The sequence below is a fragment of the Elaeis guineensis genome, chromosome 11 (assembly GCF_000442705.2).
Source record: "Elaeis guineensis isolate ETL-2024a chromosome 11, EG11, whole genome shotgun sequence".
Taxonomy (NCBI): Eukaryota; Viridiplantae; Streptophyta; class Magnoliopsida; order Arecales; family Arecaceae; genus Elaeis; species Elaeis guineensis.
The window spans coordinates 93285891-93308431 of record NC_026003.2 but is presented as its reverse complement, the minus strand read 5'-3'; the positions used below and the strand labels follow the sequence as shown (position 1 = coordinate 93308431).

Below are 22541 nucleotides of genomic sequence, written 5' to 3'. Positions count from 1 at the left end.
AATGCAAGTGAAATAAGCATGAAACTACTTTAGATCTAATCTAAATAGATTCATGTAATTGAAACAATTTCAACTTTAAACTGCGCAAATTTTCTAGACAAATATATGATGGTTCTTTGCACGAAAATTATTAACAAAGAGATTTTATTTTAGATTTAAATATTTTTTAAATCTAATAAATTATAAATTTAATCTAGATCATATCTAACAAATTTATGATTAAAAATAGATCTACACGAACTAGGACAACCTTTGCACTGCAAGGGATAAATCTTACAGAAGGACAACCTACAGTTCGTGATTGATCTAAAAATTTTAATTTCAGATTTAATAATTAGATTATAAATTAGATCTAATCTAAAAAATAATCTAAGCATGTATAAATAATTATGTAATAAATAACCTAGGCTCTGATACCAATTGAAGGAACCAGATCTAGGACTTCAGGGTTAGATCTTGAAACTTTTTCAAGATTAGATAGCGGATGACTAAAATAAATTAAAATTTATCTTATAAAACTAGAGAATTCTTAGATATAAAATTTTATTATATAATTATTACATAATATTAAATCAAAAATTAAAATATAAAGAACAAGAACTACATATTGATCATATCAACATGTTTCTATACTACATCTAATGTATGTAAAATATAATAGATCAGATCTATTACCTTATAAGTTAGACGTTCTAACTTTACTGATCCGAGCTTGAGGATGATGTTGTGAGCTGCACATGCATCCGATCTCTAGGAGTCATCTACACGAGCCCACGAATCACGATCAGAAGTCCTGATCCAAAAAATCAGCACAGTATGCTAGTACTGTGCTGATTCTTCTTCGATGGTCGATCAGATGCCTCCTTCTTCTTGATTTGGATACTTTCAAAGATGAGAAGTAGGAGAAGAAGTTTTAGATGTGAGACACTCTCATAAAACTCACAGATAGAGGAAGAGAAGAGGTGAACTAAGCAACCCTCGAAGAAGACCCTCTTCTTCTTCTCTTTGCTCTAACCCAGACACTTAGTTTTGTGTCTATTATATCTCTATGCTCCAACACTCTTTCTCCCTGATATTCATATGCCCCAAAGGCCTCTCAATGCTCTATAATCTATAAAAATTTTAAGAAGAAATTTATCTTAAATAATGAGATATGAAGAATCCTTGTCTAGATCAAATACCTAGTCAAGGAAAATCCAAACAGGACAAGACAAGTGGTGCCCAACTCTTGGATGCCCCCTCCTTCTTTTTCTGCCATGGACTACCAGTAAAGGGTGCACAATATGTTCCATAAAAGTCATGAAAATCTCAAAAAAATTTTGGATAAAATCAGTACCATAAGGAAAGAGTTTTGATTTCCTAAAATTCTATCTCATAGAATTTGAAATCCAAACTAATCCTTACTTTGACTTGGTCCACAACTACATTCTATGTAAAAGAGAAAGAGTGAAAAGCTTTGGACGTGCATGAAGGCCTGGGAGAGAAGATTTTGTCGCACAAAATAAGAAAGAGTGGGTGTGGGGGGCTAAAGTGGCGCAAGGTGTAATCCTAATCTTACTAGGATTCAATCTATGACTTGTTCAAATTTGGTTTCTCAAACCAAATCAAATCAAAACCAAATCAATCTAATTTAAAATAGATCTTAACTTAATTAAAAATTTAATTTAATCAGATTAAATTAGATTTAAATTTAATTTAATTTTTTAATCAAATTAGAAATTAAGTTGACCCAAGTCCTAATTGAACTAGGACTAGTTTTTTCTTGCACTTGGCTTATCCAATAAACTAATTGGACTTGATCTAATCAAGTCCAAACTAAATCTAATTAAATTATATTCAATTAGACTTAATCTCAATCTATTGGCTCAATCAAATTAAGCCAGTTAACAATTGAATTGCTAATCAATCCTCCTGCAACACTTGCACTAGGTTAAATATCAATCGTATTGATCGTTTAACCCTAGAACGATTCTTAATCATTGATCAACCATCTGATCGGATCGTGAACTCTAATCTGTGTGACCTCATAGGTTCGAACCTAAGTCGGTAGTATAGAAATAAATTTCTGTACCAATCAAAATGACCATCTAGCAATGGTAGCCGACGATCGGATAGGTCGAATGTGTAGAACAATATCCTTAGAACCCATACGGATATAGTTTCATATAATTCATCTTCTTGACCAAAATGCTCATAGGATAGCTCAGAGTTCAACTATCAACTCTGATTAGGTTGTCCACATTGTATTTCAAAATATCAAATCCATCTGATGGATTATCCTGGCCAAGATTTTGGTAAATTGAAATACAGTGACTCATTCTTCTCCAACTCTTGGAGTGGTCAATCCCATCTTGATCATACTCTGACTTCGCAAGTACTTGACTGTGCCCAGAAGTCTTCTGTCACTGAATTAGAAATTCAGTTAGTCCAGTACCAAAGCACAGTGAGTTGCTTGCAAGTCACTGAGGCGATCTTAGGTCTAAGGGACACTTATACCTATATCCCATCAGAGATATTCTCGACAGCAGAATGCTCTGGAGTTGATCATGTTCAATGATGATGTACCCTTACATCTCACTTGTATGCCATACCAGTGTCTCCACACTCCTTGGTTAAGAGGATAACCAACCCATATGGCCTACAGCGACCTATGCTCGATAGAAGCTGTCATCCTTATTAACAACCTATCATTTAATCATGAATAGTTTTAAGGACTAATCCATAAATCTTCTTTTTATCGAACCTAAATAGTCCTAAAGACTTCATCACAATAACGGAGTTCATAGAATATGAAAACTTGTGATGAAAATATCAAAAATATATTTTATTTATTAACAAATCAATTACAATACAAGGTTGCTCAACCGTCAACAGGTTGACGATTGACTTTTGGGATATATTTTCCAACAATAAGAATAATCTTGAATTTTGAGGACTCGAGCAAGAAAAAATTTTGTGAATAAATTTTTTTTTAAGGAGAAAGAATGTAATACCCTAGTCCCAATTTAGCCCAACATACAAAAAAAAGGATATAAGCTAGTATGTGTGTTGCATGTGCTAGAACTAAGATAAGAACTAGAGAAATAAGTGGAGAAACTCCCAAAGGAGTTCCTCTTCCGATCGAAGACCAAAACCATCCAAAAATCCAAGTTTAAATCAAACATAAATTCTCTCACAAAGGTTTATTTAAAGATCTTAAACGTAAAGATTTTTCTCGTCAAATTTCACCATCATTAGCTGCCCTTTTCCCCATTTTCCTCTTGAAATATCGATAGTTTTGATCCTATTTGGTAGCTGAAAATCAGATCAAATCCATCCAAAAATTAGATAAATATCTTCTATTATCTTTCCTCAATCTTTATAGGTTTTTAATCTTGAATTTTTTTGAATTTTTCAACCAAAATTCTTGAAAATTGCTATTTTTCCCAAACCTCCTATTTTCTCATTTTTCCCATTGCCAGTCGTCGGATCTGACTCATCGGTCACCATCAGACCTTCCTCTTTTAGCCATGAGTATTACTGGGGAAGGGAGGGGAGGCCCTTTTAGTTCGGGAACAAGGGAGCAAGAGCTCCCCTATTCCATAAAAGAAAAGGAAGAGAAAGAGGATCGGGCAGGTCTTTTGTCTTGGGAAAAAAAGAAGAAGAAAAATTTTCTACCTTTGTTCCTCTCTCTCTTTTCTCTTTGATCTTTCTCTCTCTAAAATTTTCTCTCTAAAAAGTACAACTCTCTCTCCACTTTCTCTTTCTAAGATTCTCTCTTTAGATTATTTCTCTCCCTTCAATATTTTTCTCTCTCGATCATATTTGTTATTTCTCTCTTTTTCTTGATATTAGTAAAATTAGAGGTCCATCTTATATAATTAATTTGATTATACTCTAGAAATTTGATCCAAAAAAAACATCCAAATTTCTGATCTGATCTTAAGTGCGATTTTTATTTGATATTTTTTTAGATTTAGTTTTGAATTAGAATTAATATAAAAATATAATTTTAAATAATAAGTTCTGAAGAATTTTTTAAAGGTTAATCAATCTGTTCATTCAGTATTCTACAAAAGGTAGGTAATGAACTATCTTCTCGAGATATTTCATAATTATTTTGAAAGCAAATATCATTCTTTGAATTATGCATAATTTATGAAATTATATTTGAGAAAAAAATAATTTATGAAATATCATGATTTATTAATTTATTAAGGAATATGCATATATTCAATAAAAATTATGATATGTTATGATAAAAAAGTACTTTGAAATAGATCGGATTTGTGCTCTCACCCTAACTATATATCAATGGACTCCTCTAATGAAGATTATATGTTGGTAATCAGTAGACCCTATGAATAGGGGTTATACATTGGTTTCTGGATCCTGCCAATCGGGGTTATGTATTAATTTTGAGACCCTATCAATGGGGGTTATATGTTGGCATTTTGCTCTGAGCCCTGCCATAAGGATAAGTGTGGTCGTAGTTATGGCTATTGAGTTATATGCATTCTATTTTGAATTAGATATATGTTTATGTAAGTATATGAATATCTGAAAGAATTTTGATTTGTATCGATTAGCATGAAATATATTCTTATATTTATGGTATTTATTTTTGAACATCATATTTTATATCTAAACTATCTGGTTGAGATATTCATTACTTACTGGGCTTCTGAGCTCATCAACTCTCTCTTTATTTTTTTTAGATTCAAATAATTAATTATGAGTGTGGGCATTAATTTTGGGAGAGAGCTTTTAGAGGCGAGATTTGGCACTATCAACTTTATTGAACTTAAATTTATTTTTATATTATTTTTTAAAAAAATTATTTGATATAAGATATTTGATTTAGTTATTTGAATTAAAATTGAATAATAATTATTTAAAATTTATTCTACTGTGATGCATTGAATCGTAATGAGATGCCTTGCATGCTTATAGAGAGAGTTTCCTATGAGTGTATTGTAGTTGCTGCGACTTCTGGCTTGCAATCTCGGATCGGGAGTATGACACCATGCCTTCATTGTTCTCCTTATCCCTCTCTTTTCTCTATTGAGTGTAAGAAAAATATGGGTAATAAGATGCAAGACAAAAAAACTTTTTAATGAGAAGTCTAAGAGATTTTCATCCATGAATAGTAGAGTAGTACAAGAGGCTTTCAATTGCTTGCCTTGCTAAAGGTTTTAGTCCACCTATCTATAGATACAAAGATGACTCTTAGGCTATCTCTCATGAATATACAAGTAACCCCTAAATTTCCATATGATTCTTAGTTTACTTAAGATGACTTTTTGATCTCTACAATGTATTAAATACTAAAGTTACATTACTCTTGAACTTGCTAATATTAATGACAAACTTAATTACAAATTAACTTCTAATGCCCCTTCTTAATTTATAATTCTCATTGTATCTCTTATTTGCTGAAGTTTTCAATTGTAACTAATTTGATGAAGATGTCGGTCCATTGATCATTGATACTGACAAACTTCAGCTGCATATCTCCTTTCTCGATCAAGTCTCGGATAAAAATGATAAAGGATGTTGATGTATTTTACCCTACTATGAAATACTAGATTCTTTATTATGAGGATGACAGACATATTATCACATCAAAAAATTATTGGATCTTGTTCAATATGTTGTAAATCAATAAATTTTTTTTTAAGCTAAACTACTTCATATGCTGCGTCGGTTGTTGAAATATACTCAGTCTCAGCAAATGAAAGTGTCATGATCTTTTACTTCTTTGATGATTAAGATTTGATTTTTGTTCCTAAACAAAATATATGATCAAAAGTGCTTTTGCGATCATCAAGAGAGCCTGCACACCAAATCATTATCTGAATATTCAATAAGATTGTTAAAATCTTTCTTTTCATATATCAAGCCTAGCCTTTTAGTGCATCATAAGTAGCGAAAAATCCTCAAAGCTACTGCATAATGAAACTTGCTTGGTTGACTCATAAACCTGAATAAGAGACTAATAAAATAAAATAATATTAAGCTTTGTATTTGTTAGATAAATAAGTAAGCTAACTAGACTTCTATAAGTCATGGCATCAACCTTTCAAGCACCATCATCTAGCTGAGATTTTTCGCTCTTCGACATTGGAGTTATTATAGGATTATATGAAACTTTTTCAACCAGTCTTTAATATATTTTTCTTTCTTTTGATATATAATGATGGCTCACTTGGACTTCTTACAAAACTATTTTGGTGAAAATATTTATTAATCTAATTATTCCATGCATGAGGGGCTTGCTTTAAGTCATATAGTGCATTTTGAAGTTGATAGACTTTATTTTCTTTTTTTTATTACATAATCTTTTGGCTATTTGATATAGACTTCTTCTTCAAGTTCTCCTTTTAAAAATATCAGTTTTACATCAAGTTGGTAGACTAGCAATTTCATCTGAGCTGCTAACATAAGAATGGTCCTGATTGTCTCCATACGAATCACTAGTACAAATATCTCAGTGAAATCTAACCTAGCCATTGAATATATCCTTTTACAACCAAGCAAGCTTTATGCATCTCGGTGGAATCATCTTTTTTATATTTTATTTTGTAGATTCATTTGAGTTTAATGACATCTTTTCTCTTAGGGAGGTCTATAAGCTCTCATTTATGGTTTTTTTCAATAGAAGCTACCTTTGCATCCATTGCTTTAAGCCATACATCATCCTTACTTCTTGAAAATTCTGTAGTTCACATATAAAGAAAGCAACATGACAAGATTCATAAACATCAATTAAGGAGCACACCTTCCTTTGGGGTGAATTAGAAGCAATGATGACTTGGGTTAAAGTTCCTAATCTTGATGATTTTGGACTTTCATATTGTTGTAAATCTTCTTGGCTTCGCTCTCTTAGCTCAAGTATTCTCGAATCATGAGAAAAAATTTTCTTCCACTTCTATACTGCCAACTCATCATAAAAAACATCTTGAGAAACAATAAGCTCATTTTTATTTGGAGGTGATAGACCTTAAATTCTTCACGATGTCCTAAGAAAATATTTTTTTCTCCTTTCTTATCAAACTTTTCTCTATTTTGGGAAGAAATAAGTGCATAAGCAATACATCTAAAAATTTTTAAATTTTTTATCTAAGGCTTTTGCCCATAGCAGGCTTCATAAGGCATTTTATTTTATACTGCCTTTATAGGAGACCAATTAAAAATAAAAATAGTTGTATTGACAACTTCTATCTAGAATTTATTTGGCAATCCCTTTTCCTTCAACATGCTTCGAGCCATCTCCACTATTTTTTGATTTTTATGCTTTGCTACTCCATTTTGCTTCAATGCATGATGTACTCTGAGATGCCTCTTGATATCTTTCTCCTTATAATAGTTAATAACTGGTGTAGAGATGAATTCGTCTCTTCAATCTATTCTTAGAGTATTTATTTAATTTTGACTCTTCCGTTCAATATAAGCATTGAATTGGAGGATAATAAAGAATGCTTCTAATTTTTGCTCAAAAAGATAAATCTATATCATCCTACTATAATCATCAATAAAGAGAAGAAAATATCATTTTTGATTAAAAGGAATCTTTGTAGGACCACACATGTCTGCATGCACAAGCTCAAGAGGATCCTATGCTCTCCATGCTATCTTTTGGAAAAGGAAGCCAATGTAATTTACCATAAATGTAGCCCTCACAAATTTACTCTCTTTTATCAATTGGTAGAAACCCAAGAATCATATTCTTTTCTTTTAACAAGTTGAGCCCTTTGTAATTTAAGTGACCATATCGCAAGTGCTATTAATATGACTCATCAATCTTTCATTTTTTGAAGCAAGATTTTTCTTGATTGGTATATTCAGAGCAAAATCTTTGTTTTGGTTCATCTTGACTTTTGCCACAAGAGTTTTCTTATTTTTATCTAGAATTTTGCATTTATTATTATTAAAGATCACCATGTATCCATTTTGCAGCAATTGTCAAATACTTAATAAATTTTAAGCTAATCCAAGCATATATAAAACATCATGGACAAGTCTTTTCATATCTTCTTTTTGTGTAGCTTGATATGACCTCTCTATCTTCAACATGCTATAATTATCCATCTCCAAGCTTGAGTTGAGAGGAAGTCTTTTGATTTAGCTGGACGAAGAACTTTCAATTTTTTATCATACGATTGCTACATCCATTATCCAAATATCAAATATGTTATGATTTTTGTTGCAAATTCATGCAAGAATGAAATAGTTATTCACTATCATTCTTTTTAGAAAAACTTAATTCATTCTTTTCTTCACTATCTTTGAACCAACAATCTCTTTTACAATAATTTAGAATTTTATATTTTCTGCATCATAATGGCAAGATTTAGATTCATATCTAGATTTTTTTTACAAATAAAGTATTAAGAAATGGTATTTCTATTTTTTTGATTAAATTGAACCCATCTACATTTTCTTTTGCCTTAGACTTCCATAAAAGACTGCTCTCATTTTTCTTGATCTTTTTTTTTTTTGAGATGTGCCTCTTTTTTTCCTTCTTGCTCCATACTTGAAGGTTTCTTTTCTCCAACAATAAACTTTAGTTGAAATACTTACTCTAATGATTGAACTAAAAACTTGTTCATTTTTTATTCACTTACATCAAGTGATCCTATTAGTTCATGCAAGGTAAAAATAAATAAATCTTTTGATTCTTGAATTATACCAATAATATAATTAAATTTAGTAGGCAAGCTTAAGATTTTTTTAACAATCTTCTTATCTTGAATAGTATCATCATAGCTTCTAATTTGATTAATAATTTTAATAACTCTAGAAAAGAAATCCTTGATTTTTTTATGATCTGTCATTGCTAAATTATCAAAATCTCTCCATAAGGATTGAAGCTGGATAAAGACAACTTTCTCAGAGCCTTGAAACTTATTTTTTAGAATTTTCATGCATCTTTAAGATTTATTTACACCCATAATTCTAGGAAAGATAACTTTGTTTATCCCTTGCTAAATAAGAAATAAAGCTCTTGCATCTTTTTTTTTTCTCTTCATATTCTCTTTATTTTGCTTGAGTCCATGCTGTAAATGTCTTTTGATTTATTGGTTTTTTATAACCACCTTCGATTAAGTCCCACAAATCTTGTGAGATGAAGAGGTCCTCATTTGAATGCTCTAAAACTTATAGCTCTCACTGTCAAAGACTAACACTAGACTTTGTATATAGTTAAAGGTACTATAATTTGTACTTGCATTAGAACTTATTGCCATGGTAGAATTAAATGGAGAAGTAGGATTTAGGTAGATGATATGAGGTAGAGTGATAGAAACTAGTAACAAGATAGAATCTTGCTCTGACACCAATTTTGTTGGATGCAAGAAGAAATATAGGTAATCAAATGCAAGCCAAAGGACTTTTTAATGGGACGCATAAGGGATTTTCATTCATGAATAGTAGAGTGTTACAAAAGGCATTTAATGGCTTGTCTTGTCAAAGGTTCTAGTATACCTATTTATAGATACAAAGATAACTCTTAGGCAATCTCTCGTGAATGTAAAAGTAATCCTTAAATCTCCATATGACTCTCGGTTTAGTTAAGATGACTCTTTGATCTCCACAATATGTTAAATACTAGATTTACATGACCCTTGAACTTGCTAACATTAATAGAGAACATACAACAAGCAACAATATAATTACGGTTAGATATTGATTAGTAAAATGATCGAAGGAACAAAGATCTGTGTGAAATTAAAATTTATCATGATAATGTTTCAACTAGTAGTTGAAACAAAATAGAACACAAGCTAAAATTCAAAGAACAAGACATGTTTTAAGCAATTATATATTGACAGACGATAAAAACATTAGTAGCATAATGATACTGGATAAAAAAAAGATTAGGGGAACCTTACTTGGCTGGGAATTCCTTTTGAAGTTGCTAGAAAAAGAACAACTATATCTAATTACAAAAGATATAGCATTTTTATCCCTTGATTTAGCATTTCAAGATCACAAAAGAAGTCAACCATTCCCTATAATCAAGCACTACATGTATTAAATAAATAATTAATCAACATTTAAAGACCAAAAACCCACTAATAGATATTGTGTTGTTAGTGGAAACTTTTGTAATCGAACGTTGGATGGCTTACAAATAGATATGAACATCAACAATGCGATCATAAGCACCTTGACTCTATTAGTAATTACTTATGTAAGAGGACAGATAATTAGAAATCACAACACGCTAAAAAATCAAAACAAAATTAAAACAAGTGAAAATCCAATCAAAAAATAAACAATATATCATACTTGTCCTCGCAAAAAAAGTGAATGTGTGCAAGAGATGATATATTCTTTTGTTGATTTGCAGAAATCGTATCCCACATACATTGAAAGAATTGACAGTAGTAATGCCATATGATAGATATAAGAGGCTCTCTAACAAATATAGCACTATTGACCAATTTAATGTGGAAGAGCTGCCTTGCAACAATATGATATTTTATCAAGTTTGAGATTTTTAGTTACTATCCTATCAAATAGTGCACATAAATTATCTATAACTATAAAATTATTTGTATTTATATGTTTAACTTGTTAAGAGGTTAAGAGGAGTTTCAGCTATAAGAAGATGCTGACTTCCACAATTTCGTGGACAACTATCAGCACGTTGATGGCATCAATTATTAGATTTTAATTTTTAAAAACTCCATAAAATTAGCTAGTTATCCCAACAAATAGGAGTGAGATAAAGGTGCAAGTGATATCAAGTTACATATTTACCAACATAGCAAAGAGAGAATGAGAGATTGGGATTGAAAATTTGAGGTTTGTTGTGGTACTCCAAAGGGCATTTTTATCCTTTCATCGTTAGATTTTCTTTGGTCGTCTCATTCATAGTAGATGGCATTAATTTATCCATAAGCAATCGGTATTAATTGATGAAGTGAGTAGGTAGTGGGTAAATAAGTTGAACCGCATGGATGATTTGAAATCAAAATGGTTGGTAGGTTAGGTAAATAATTTAAAGTTTAAAATTTTTTATTTTTGAACTAGCTCCCCCCCTTCAGCCTGATGCAGGAGAAAGTTGCTAATGAGCTCTCTCACTCATATCAATCATCTTGAAGGTCATCATCTTCTCCCTCTCACTCCTCTTCTCTTTTCTCCTGTCCATTCATCGATTGCAGGGATGCTATCAACACCCACTTCTTGGCTATGGAGCGACTACTCATCTTCCCCTCAACGCTCCTTATCAATAGGCTGTTGGCCTCCTCCCACTCTACTATGGTGCTGAGAGCATAGTTCTAACATCGATCAGCTGCCTTCGCTCAAGCTGCATAGAGTCGCTTTACAATCTCATCTTGCCAAACCCGGAGCAAGTATAAGAAAAGATAAATTAGCATGGATGTAGATAGAGAGGAGAATGTGGAGAGGTGGATTGGGTGGTGGTGGTAGAGAGATGGATGGAGAATGAGATGAGACGGATGAATATGGTTTTAGTTTACAAGAAAAATGGAGGGAGGAGGATGGAATATATATATATATATATATATATATATATATATATATATATATATATATTTATTTATTTATTTATTTATTTTTTAAAAAATGTTAAAAAAAAGGTTGGGCTAGGCGAGCTTTAGAATTGACTTGCCACACTTTGTTTTGATTTGATTCAGCAAGTCAAAACATAAAATATTAAAATAATTTTTTTAAGAAATTAGTAAAAGAAGGGAACTTCGTAATCTATTTTTAGATGGCTGCTAACCTACTAAGAGTAAAATTTGAAAAATGCCCTCTCTTACTGGATCAATATCTTCCCTATTTTTATAAATAATTTAAAAAATTTCTATTGCAAAAATCTAAAAATTTATGTATGGGAATGCAATTAAGTAATAAGCCTACCATACCTAGAAATTTAGCTTTCCCAAGCTCTACTACATCTTTTCTTTCCATCAAGTAGTTCCATTAACCAAGTTATTATAGCTAAGCTCATCTATGGCTCCATCCAATGTTTTAGGGGATTTTTTTTATGGAGTATTTTAGGAGATTTACGATAATTCAGAATCCTACAGATACAAACCTACTCCATGAGAAAGGCACCAAACCATCGAAAATGCCTTCACATAATACTTCTGATATTTTGGCTTAAACAGAAAGAATGAAATGAGTAGATAAATTTACTATAGTAGATGAGGTGTAGGTTATGAACTCAATTAGGAAAGTACCCAACACAAAACAAAAGAAAATACCAAGCATTAAAAGGGTTGGCTTTTGTCCAAAGCCACCACATAAGAGTGGAATTTTATTTAATCAATATGGTATAACAAATAGGGCAAATGGCTGTGTGGGTGCTAGAGCAAAGACAACCTTTCTTTGCTTTGTTGTTATTATTATTATTATTATTATTATTATTATTATTATTATTATTTTGGGTTACAAAATGGAGATAATCAAGATGAAGGGCCATGTGGGTGCAATTGCAAACAGCCCATCATCGCATACAGTGTCATTCCTTTCATAACTTCACGATGACCAAACTACAAATACCTATCGATTTTGAACTCCAGAAGCATAATATAACAAGATCGAGTTCTTCCAAACTATTCCCATCAAGTAGAGAGCAAGATGGTCAAATCCCATCTATCAGCTATTGCCATAATATAGGTGTGGGTACTCTCTAGCCTTTCTCTCGCAACCTCACACTGATTGATCACAGCTTGCCATGCTGACGGATACTTGTGAGGCAAAGCTAGCAATTGCAACACCAAGAATGACTCTGACTGTTGTGAGGCTAGGAAGAAGTAGCCTCAATACCATTGCTCTCCTCAATCCCAGGCAATACACATGCAACTATGACCATCAATAGTTTTGCTAAAGGTGGTGATGGTGGAGGCCCATCCAAATGTGATAACAAGCACCGTAGCGATGATGAGATAGTGGTAGTTTCTACTGGTAGGTATATATAATGAAGGGAGCTGTTGTCTGAAGAACATCAAGATCAATACGAAGGGAAAGTCTGTCCTGGCCAAGTAGTTGATATGAGTGTGACTCTGTTCATGGTTGTGATGCTGAGCATGACTTCCAACCACCTTGTCTTAACAACATTGTTGATGCTTCTCCAGTAGTGTGGAAGGCACTAGAGATCCCTGAGTCACAAATTGGAGACTATGACATCACATGGTTTGATGAGTGATAAAAGTTAGGACACACAGCCTTTGTAGTGAAGAACTACTATTACTACTTTACTACTAGTCCTCTGTTAAAAGTTTAAATAGCAATGATATATAGATTTCTCTTTCTATTAAGCTAGGATTTATCTCATGATGTATGATGTGTTAGATCTCTATTGAACTTAGACATCATGTGCTTTTATGTGGGTTCCTTTTCAAAAAGAGTGCTATTATTGGGTAAAGATGCATTTTTTCTTTCTATTAATTTGATATAGACTACAAATTTTTTTGATACATATCTAATAGTGATCTAATATATACCTTTAGATAAATTGATACATAATTTTTAGAGCATGAAATTAACCAATATACAGTAGACGGCCAAGTGATACAGACTTAGAAAATTGATCACTTTAGAAATCCAATATATATCTCGAAGTAAATTGATACATAGTTTTCAAAATATTATGTTCACTAGTACACACTATATGGTATAGTGATATACACTTATTGGCTTTTTGATACATATTGTAAGTTTTTTTGGTACATATCTAATAATGATCTAATATACACCTCTAGATAAATTGATATACAAGTTTTAGAATATATTTTTGTCGGAGATATATATTAAATCACTACTAGGTATCTATCAAATAAGTTTGAAGTATGTATAAAAAAATTGTTGAGTGTATATCAACAACCCATACAATGTGTACTAATGAATATAATATTTCAAAAATTATGTATCAATTTGCCTGAGGTATGTATTGCATTGCTTGGAACTAAGTTCTAATGTGTTAAGGATGCATCTCCTGATCCTATACTATATATTGGTGAATTTCATATCTTAAAATCTATGTATCAATTTATTTGGAGATGTATATTTAGCTTATTTGATGATTAATTTTTTTTATTATGTATCATATGGCCATGTAGTATATACCAATAAAAAATATATGCTAAAAATAAAGAAGAAAGATTTTTTATTAATATGGCATATTTTTTATTAATCACGAGACCAACGACTTCATTAGTAGAATTCTTTTTTCGACTTTTAGGTTTATTTTTTAAGATGTTAAGAGAAATGTGGCAAACTATAAAATCTATCCCATAATTTTTTCTCTAGTATCTGCCCTATATTATTTTTGTTCTTGAAAGAATTGACAAAAGTCATGCTATATGATAGATATAATGTGCTATCCAATAAAACCATTTGCAAGGGCTGCTCTATATCAATATGATATTTTACCAAATTTGAGATTTTTAATTAGTAGTCTATCAAATAGTGCATATAAATTATCTGTAGCTATAGAAATTACATGTAATTATGTGTTTAGGTGGTTAAGAGGAGCTTTAGCTATAAGAATATAATGGTAAAAATGATATCAAGTTACACATTTACCCTCACAGTAGAGAGAGTGTGTGTGTGGGTTAAACATTTGGGGTTTGTTGCAATACTTTAAAGGGTGTTTTTGTCTTTTCACCATTGGATTTCTCTTGATTGTCTAATCTAAGATGGATGGCACTGATTTACTAACAAGCAATCGATTTTAATTAGTAAAGTATGCGGCTAGTGCGGTAAATAGGTTGAAAGGATGCAAGCACCCTCATAAGGCTTCACCAGTCGCTGGAGAGGGTGCATTGGGATGAAGGAGGGAGAATTGATCGGAGGGGAGGGTTGGAGAACACCAATGAGTGATCGGTGTGACTACTTCATCTTAAAAAAAAGAAAGAAAGAAAGAAAGAAGCGGCTCCTAAAGCCCAGAAGTTTTGCTGCACCGATCCTTGCCTTCCACTACAGAATAGTCTTGGATTTTGAAATAATTACATGCATCGGTCACCGTGCAATTGGCTATAGGTAGCTGCCCATAGAGCATATTAAATATTCTTTTTGATTGGGATGGTGAGTTTTTTTTTTTTTAAAGAAAATAAATGTTTCTATCCATTGAAATACTATAGCAAAAGTCTTTTAAAATGATGGTAGCTCAGTTATGGCAGGCTGAGTGGGATGTTTTTTTTTTTGTTGATGTCCCAAATCCAAGTCACCGTACCCAAAGACATGATGACCTTTGTGGATTTTATTATTTAAATAATATTAAAAAAAATATTTATTAAATTAATATTTTTTTAATTTATTTATTAAATTAATATAAATTTATAAAATATTATTTAAAATGATATTTTTTTGATGAAAAATATCAAATGACGTTTTATAGTGTTCACATCATCACTCCTCCATCTCACGTGGATTAAAAAAATAAAATAAATAAAATAAAATCATCATTTGAAATGACGTTTTCAAAAATATCATTTGAAATGATGTTTTCAAAAAAAATAAAAAAATATTATTTAAAATAATATTTTTAAAAAAATAAAAAATAAAAAATCATCATTTGTAATAATATTTTAAATAAAATAAAATAAAATTTAATTTAATTTTAAATAAATTTTAATTTTAAATAAATTTTAATTATAAAAAAATAAAATAAATTTTAATTTTAAATAATGTTTTCAAAACCTTTTAATTGATCTCTTAAAAAAAAAAAAAAAATAATAAATAAAAAATTAATTTGTATCATCTCCATACCGATCAGTACCGGTGCCGTACCGATCTATACCAGTCCAAACTATACCCACCGAGCAGTTGGTGCCTGCACCATATCGTATCGATGCCTTACCGATCTGTATCGATCTATACTGCACCGTACATAGTGGTTGGTGTCCGTATCATACCGTGATGTATCAGTGTAGTCCGATTCATCTCATTTGCTGAAAAATCAGTTTGAATCTTGTTGGTTTTCCATCAATTTATCTGATTTAGTTTATTTTTGAGTATTTCAAGAGATATAATTAAATTATCTAACATATTATTATTATTTTTTGGAGAGGACCATCGAAGGCTTTGAAAATATTATTTAAAATTAAAATTTATTTTATTTTTTTATAATTAAAATTTATTTTATTTTATTTTATTTAAAATATTATTATAAATGATAATTTTTTTTAATTTTTTTTTTGAAAACGTAATTTGAAATAGTGATTTTTTTAAAATTTTTTTTTTAAAAACGTTATTTGAAATAGGACTTTCGAAAATATCATTTCAAATGATGATTTTATTTTTATTTTTTTTGATGGTCTACATGGGATGGAAAGTAGTGACGTGGATACTATAAAACGTCATTTGAAATGATATTTTTTATCAAAAAAATATAATTTTAAATAATATTTTATAAATTTATATTAATTTGATAAATAAATTAAAAAAATATTAATTTGATAAATAATTTTTTTAATATTATTTGGATAATGGACTCGACTTTTGTGCCTCCATGCTCTTTACAAAATTCCCAAACTGGGATCAAATGGGGTTGTACCAAATAAACGTTCCAGATCTCTCCAATTTTTTTAAATGCACCCTCCTCTCTCTCTTGCCGCCCGAGTGGCCTTCCGTAGCCGGCAAGCGGGAACGCGTCCCGTCCCAGAATTTTGCATCAGCAGAATAAATAACTCAACCGAGTGGTGGGACGACGCTGCTGATCGTGCCGGCCTCAACTCCCCGACCGGCATTGAAATGCCAATTAGATTTAGAGACAAAGCCCTCCCTCGACCTTCGCAGTACCATCTCAATCTCCCCTCCAGTCCCCAAATCAACGAATTCGAGAAGGCTAGATCCCTCTCCGCCCCCTTCTAGGGTTCTGACCGATGGCCTCCACCAACTACCATCGGGCGTCGCTGCGTTCCGAGCGGCAGATCCCCACGGCCAGGGGCAGCGTCGCGAACGCCTCGGTCCGCACCAAACCCGCCTCGTCCAAGCGTTCTGTCGCTGCCGGGAGCCTCCGAGCGTCCATTGATGATGAGAATGCTGGTTCTCTCTCGGAATCTCTCTCTTACTTTCAAATGCTTTCTGGACATTATTTTCTTTGCCTTTTCAAGTTTTTTTTTTTTTTTGGTTAACTTTGATGGTCCTATCCGCCTCATGCTTGTGGACAAAGTTGACTTTTTTGAGGTAGTAGAGGTAACCTGCGAAGAATCTTCGGCCAAGATGGAATCGTGGCATCGCCGGGGGTTGGGGAGGGTCTCTGAGTACGGGATCGTTCATAAATTTTTTTTCTTTGTATGTTGTGGTTCTAATTTGATGTTCTATGTGGGGCGCTATAAATTCTGAGGAAGAACAGGAGTTTAGGAGCTATCCCTGACCAACGGTGTGGGCAGAAGAAGGTTTAGATAGTTGTAGAAGCCGCAAGTGGGTCAATTTGTGGTGAGCTTTGCTGATTCCTTGGCAGCTTTAAGACGTCTAAGGCCGTGAATAGGAGAAAGCATAAGTTCTGGAAAGGAGGAAGAAAAGGAAGAAGAAGGAAAGAAAGGAAAAAAAAAACAGAAGAGTGCAGAGAAGTAAAGAGAAAAGTCAAAAAGGTAGGGGTTTAAGAAGAGGAAGAGAAGGAAAAAGAATAGAGATAAGAATAATACAAAGCATGAAAACAGGTGCTTAAGAGAACATGGATAGAGTGTTCTTATGTGCTGTGAGGTTCTAACGACAACACAATCCATGAAGAGATCTAAGGTATTAACATCACTCAAGCAGCAAGTTATTGCTCGATCATGCAATAAAAAAGTCAAAGCATCAATCAACCAAAACATAAGTAAGATTTTTGACACTGAGAATATGAAAAAAAACCGTCGAATGATTTGAATGAAGCATGATTATGGAAGATATATAGTCACTGAAAAGCGTGGATCATAGCCACAGCACTGTAGGCAGCAAGTAAAGGGATGATGCATTAGGCAAAGAAATCCTGAAAAATGGGGAGTTGAGTCAGGATGGAAGTATGGTATGTGTAGATTTGCAAACAAACTGAGCCGACCGAGCACTAAGCTGCTCAGAATTGGCTCATTATATGAAAGGGTTACTTGAGCTTGAGTCATCCTTGAGCCAATCTGGACAATGGCTGTTCAAGCTGGGTCTTTTGTTACTTGAACAAGCTCGAATGAGCTTGTTAACAGTCCAAGCCCAAGCTTCTACTCATTTTGCAAGCCCACAATGTTTAGGCATGACTAGCCTATGAGTTAAGCTTTAAATGATGTTTAAGCTTGGCTGTTTCCTATTGAATGAGCCTGATTGAACTGAGCCTGAGGTGTTCATTTTTAGCCCAAGAAATGTATAGACCGACTATAGAACAAATTCATGACGGACATGAATCTTAGAAAGACCATTTTCTCTGAAATAGTAATGCTCAAATTTATTTATAGGAAAACAGAAGTTCAGAAAAGGGACACCCGCACCAAAGTGGGGACCAAAATGAAAAGGATCTCGCAAGCAGCTGATAAGGACGGACAACGATAACAAGTTAGGCCATGCAAGTTGGACAACTTGATGAACATCTAAAGACTAGTGAGGAAATGTGGTTCTCTCAAAACTAATGGCCCCCTTAGAGACAAATGCAAATAAAAAGAACTAGAAAGATCTACCACATGAAAATGATTGGTTGCAAATACAACTTCCTCAAGTTACAACTTCTTTAAATTATATATGACCTTATAGAAAAAGTCCTTTTCATGAGAATCAAGAAGAGATACTTAAAAACTAGGACTGGCAATTAAAAAAGTAGGATAGAATCAGAATAAATTTAGTTAAATCAGGTCAAAAGAAGATTGGCCTCCGTGTTCAAGAATTATGTTCATTGTTCATGAAAGATGAAATTAAACATATAAAGAACCAAGATTACTAAAGGGAAACACATGGAATATGCTCAAGTGATGAAGTTGAAGGAACAATGGAGCTATACCATTCAATGTTTGTCATTTTGCCCAATTTGGAAACCTGTGGCTGAAGATAGGGCTCTGCCTAGGTCAAGTTATAGGAGGAATTTCACAGATTGATCTAATGCCACCTGGAGTCAGACCTAGAGGCAGAGAACAAGCAAAGCCCATTAAAGGTTGGGAGGAGGCTATTCATGAGATGCTTGCATTGAAATTTCGAAGTGAGTACTTGATCTGTCGTTCCCATTATCCTTGACAAAACATCAGTTTTGCTCATGGATGCAGCATCCTGCCTAAGAAAAAAAGCAAATTCTATGCATGATGACATTCATGGGTTGACGGATACAAGATGTTCATGTTATTTGCTAGTACTGCACTGGCCTAGCACGGCATGGTGCAGCATGGGTGCATAGCATGTGCCATTCTAAGCCAGACATATACTAGCATGCATGGGCATGCACTAGTCCAGAGCCATATGCTTTGAATGAAAGCTGTTCCGGGGGCAACATTGAAATTAGATCTGGTGCGCATATAGAATTTTTTCTACATGGAGGACAGCATTATCTGATGGTCTTGTTCACTACCATAGTTAAACATTGGATGCAGGTCATTAAAACGGCCTTGTACATTTTGTTTCATGAGATGGATGCATAAGTTTATTACTGTCAACCATTTTATAGTTGCTTACGCTAGCAATCTGAATTTTAGTGTTGGAGCATTTGAAGCAAAAGGTAAGTGCAAATATAAACCAATACACAAATAATTAATGGGGTAAAAGTGGGGTAGAGTAACACCACCAATTTTATATATGTAAATTCATAGTAGAATCATTAAATATGAATAAAAAAGCCAACATCAGGAGGGACATTAGAAATAAAATACTGTGGCAGAAGCAGACATGGATAACAAAATCCATGAAAGAGAATTCCTGATGCCTGAGCTGAGAAAATGCCTGATATAACCATGGATGAGTCCTATCTGAGAGCTAAAGAAGGTAATTACCGAATATTACAAAAATTACAATTAAATGGCAACAAACATAGATTAGCAGACCTGATCAAACTCAAGTTTTTCTGTTTGGTACCTTTGGAAGATCATGGTATAAGTGACACTAAGGAAAGAATGAATTTGAAGCCCTACCTCCAGGGGAAGATGGACCTGATCAATGAGAGTGGTCAGATAAGGTAAAGAGGCACTATCCTACTGAAAATATGAACTGCTCAGCAACAATGTTAAAACTTGACCACATATTTGGATCCTTCTCATAATGAATCCCCCCTTTAGTATTCCCTATTTTGACAACCTTGCCAGCAACTGTCGCTTATCTGTATTTTACTATGAGGTTTGCCAACAAAGGTACTGATCTAACAACTTGACACTTGATGGGCACCTTTAATGGCAAATTTCTCTTAGACGCATGAGTTTCCATATGGCAATGCATGTTACTTTGTACTCGATCTCCTTAGTTTGGGTGAGTGACTGTGCTAATCAACTTCTCTCCCTGGATTTTTCTTCTTGTTTTTTGGTGACTCAAATAAATTCTCAGAAAGTTGTAAGAACGATATCATTTATTGTCCAGTTGTTGAGGAGCTAGTGTAACAATGCAATGCTCGGTCTTCTTTCCTATTTATCATGACATATAATATTCAAGTACATAATAATCCCCTCTATATTTCAGTTGTTTTCTTTCATGGACAAGTTTTGGTGCAGATCTACCTTATGTTTGGTGCAGATCTACCTTATTTTATTTGTATTGCTCATATTTGCACATACCATTGGCTAAAACGAGTTTACTCTATCAGCTTAAAGCTTTAATGTTTAGTTCACTCTTTAATATTTATATTTGTGCTTGTTGCCCCTATGGAGAGGAAGCATGTCTTCAACCTGGCTAGCCTTGTGGAGCTTTTGTTGACCTTCAAGCAAGTTTACTGCGTAACTACCGATAGATTAGTTAATGCTGCATTGACCTATAAAATTATTCAACCTTGTATAGGACTTGGCAAACTATGAAAATCTCTTTGTTCCAACCCTACACTATCTGATATGTCCTTAGAAAGATGCATAGACATGTTTAAAAATCTTTAGGTTACATGTTAATATTTTAAATGGAATATATACGCTAGATCTTTTTGGTTGCACTCTTGTTACTTATAAACCTTTGCAAAAAGGCTTGCGATGCACCACACCAACAACTTGAAGTAGAAAACAACAAAATGAAGTATTATGGGAGCTACAATGCACCAAAAGAACACTTCAAGCTTATATCTAAATTTTATCAGATATAATGGTTTATGTTGCTACAAATTCTCTTCTATCATACTAATTGATTGATAAATTACAGTATATTGTTATGGTTAATTCAAAACGATTTTTACCCCCTAAAATAGATATGATCTATGTTATTTTAGTTGCTAGTATATTTTTCTTTTTTGTGAGTGTATTGCTAGTATAGTTATATATGATGAGATCAGATTCTAGTGCTTGATATGTTATGATTTACAACATCTAGCTTAAGTACCTTATAGATATTTTGGAGGTTTGCTTTCGATACATGAAGCAGACATAAAAGGGATGTTACCACCAGAGTTAGGTGCCAAATATGTTAGGCTGGCCATATAAATCAAGAGTCTATTCTATCTATCTTATTATAAAGGGCATCATAGTGCATGAGGCTCCAACCACTATGGGTTCTGGGAAGGGGTGGATGCATGCAGCCTTAACCCTGCTTGCAAAGAGGCTGTTGCTATGTTCCAAACCCATGATACCCAGCTTATAATGAAGCAAACTAACCATTGCGCCAAGGCTCAATCTCTCCATCTTAGTATATACGCCTTAAATCATATTTGGATTGAAGTTCAATGAATTTGATCATTTATGATCCACTTAATGGATGAGTTATATATAACTAAAAAAACTTGATTTTTTTTTAAACATAAGTCATTTAAGATATTGTACATCATGATTAACTAAGTGTATCCTCAACCTAGATCTCCTTGCATATTTATGTACTATTATAAAGTATATGCAGGAACTTGTTTATCTACATACAGATGTATATATATACTTCTGACTCCAAGATTCTCAGGGTATAACTAAGGACTCATTTGGTTCGCAGGATGAATTTTTCTTTTTAGGAATCAACTTCTTAGGAAATAACTTTATGGAAAGTTACTTCCTGAGAATATGATTTTGACATGTTTAGTTGACCATGGAAAAATGGCTTATGTTTGATTGAGCATCCACTTTCTTAAAAAAATTGTATAAAATACCTATTATACTCTTAATAGATATAAAACCATACCTTTGTGCTTTCAAACTTTGTATAAATAATAATATCATATTTATATTAATACAAATGTAATATTATTATATGATAATATAACTTAGATCATAATAATTTATTATATTAATATAATACTAATATATATGTATTAATATTATATTGATATAAATCTTATATTATGATTAATAAAATATTATTTTAATATAAATATTAAAATAATATTAATATATTATAAATACTATAATATTAACATTAATATAAACATTATATTATATTAATATAAATATTGGGATGGTATTTATATAATATTATATTAAATTTATAAGGAGGAGAAAATGGAGATCTTAGCATATATCATTATT

At 32.4% G+C, this 22541-nt stretch overlaps 1 protein-coding gene and 1 pseudogene across 3 annotated transcripts in view; both read left to right on the top strand.

The window, feature by feature from the left end:
* The first annotated feature begins 3509 nt into the window (after positions 1–3509).
* Positions 3510–13162, top strand: LOC105061144 (putative ripening-related protein 1; annotated as a pseudogene).
* Positions 13163–16570: 3408 nt separating this feature from the next.
* LOC105061134 (kinesin-like protein KIN-UA) overlaps positions 16571–22541 on the top strand; it is a 49517-nt gene continuing 43546 nt past the window's right edge. For 2 of the 3 annotated variants that reach the window (XM_029260721.2, XM_029260720.2), the window contains exon 1: positions 16571–17004. In XM_029260721.2, coding sequence (XP_029116554.1) covers positions 16842–17004 — 163 coding nt within the window. In that variant the 5' untranslated portion in view covers positions 16571–16841. The remainder of the gene's footprint in view (positions 17005–22541) is intronic. The other variant, XM_010945099.4, reaches the window with a different exon arrangement.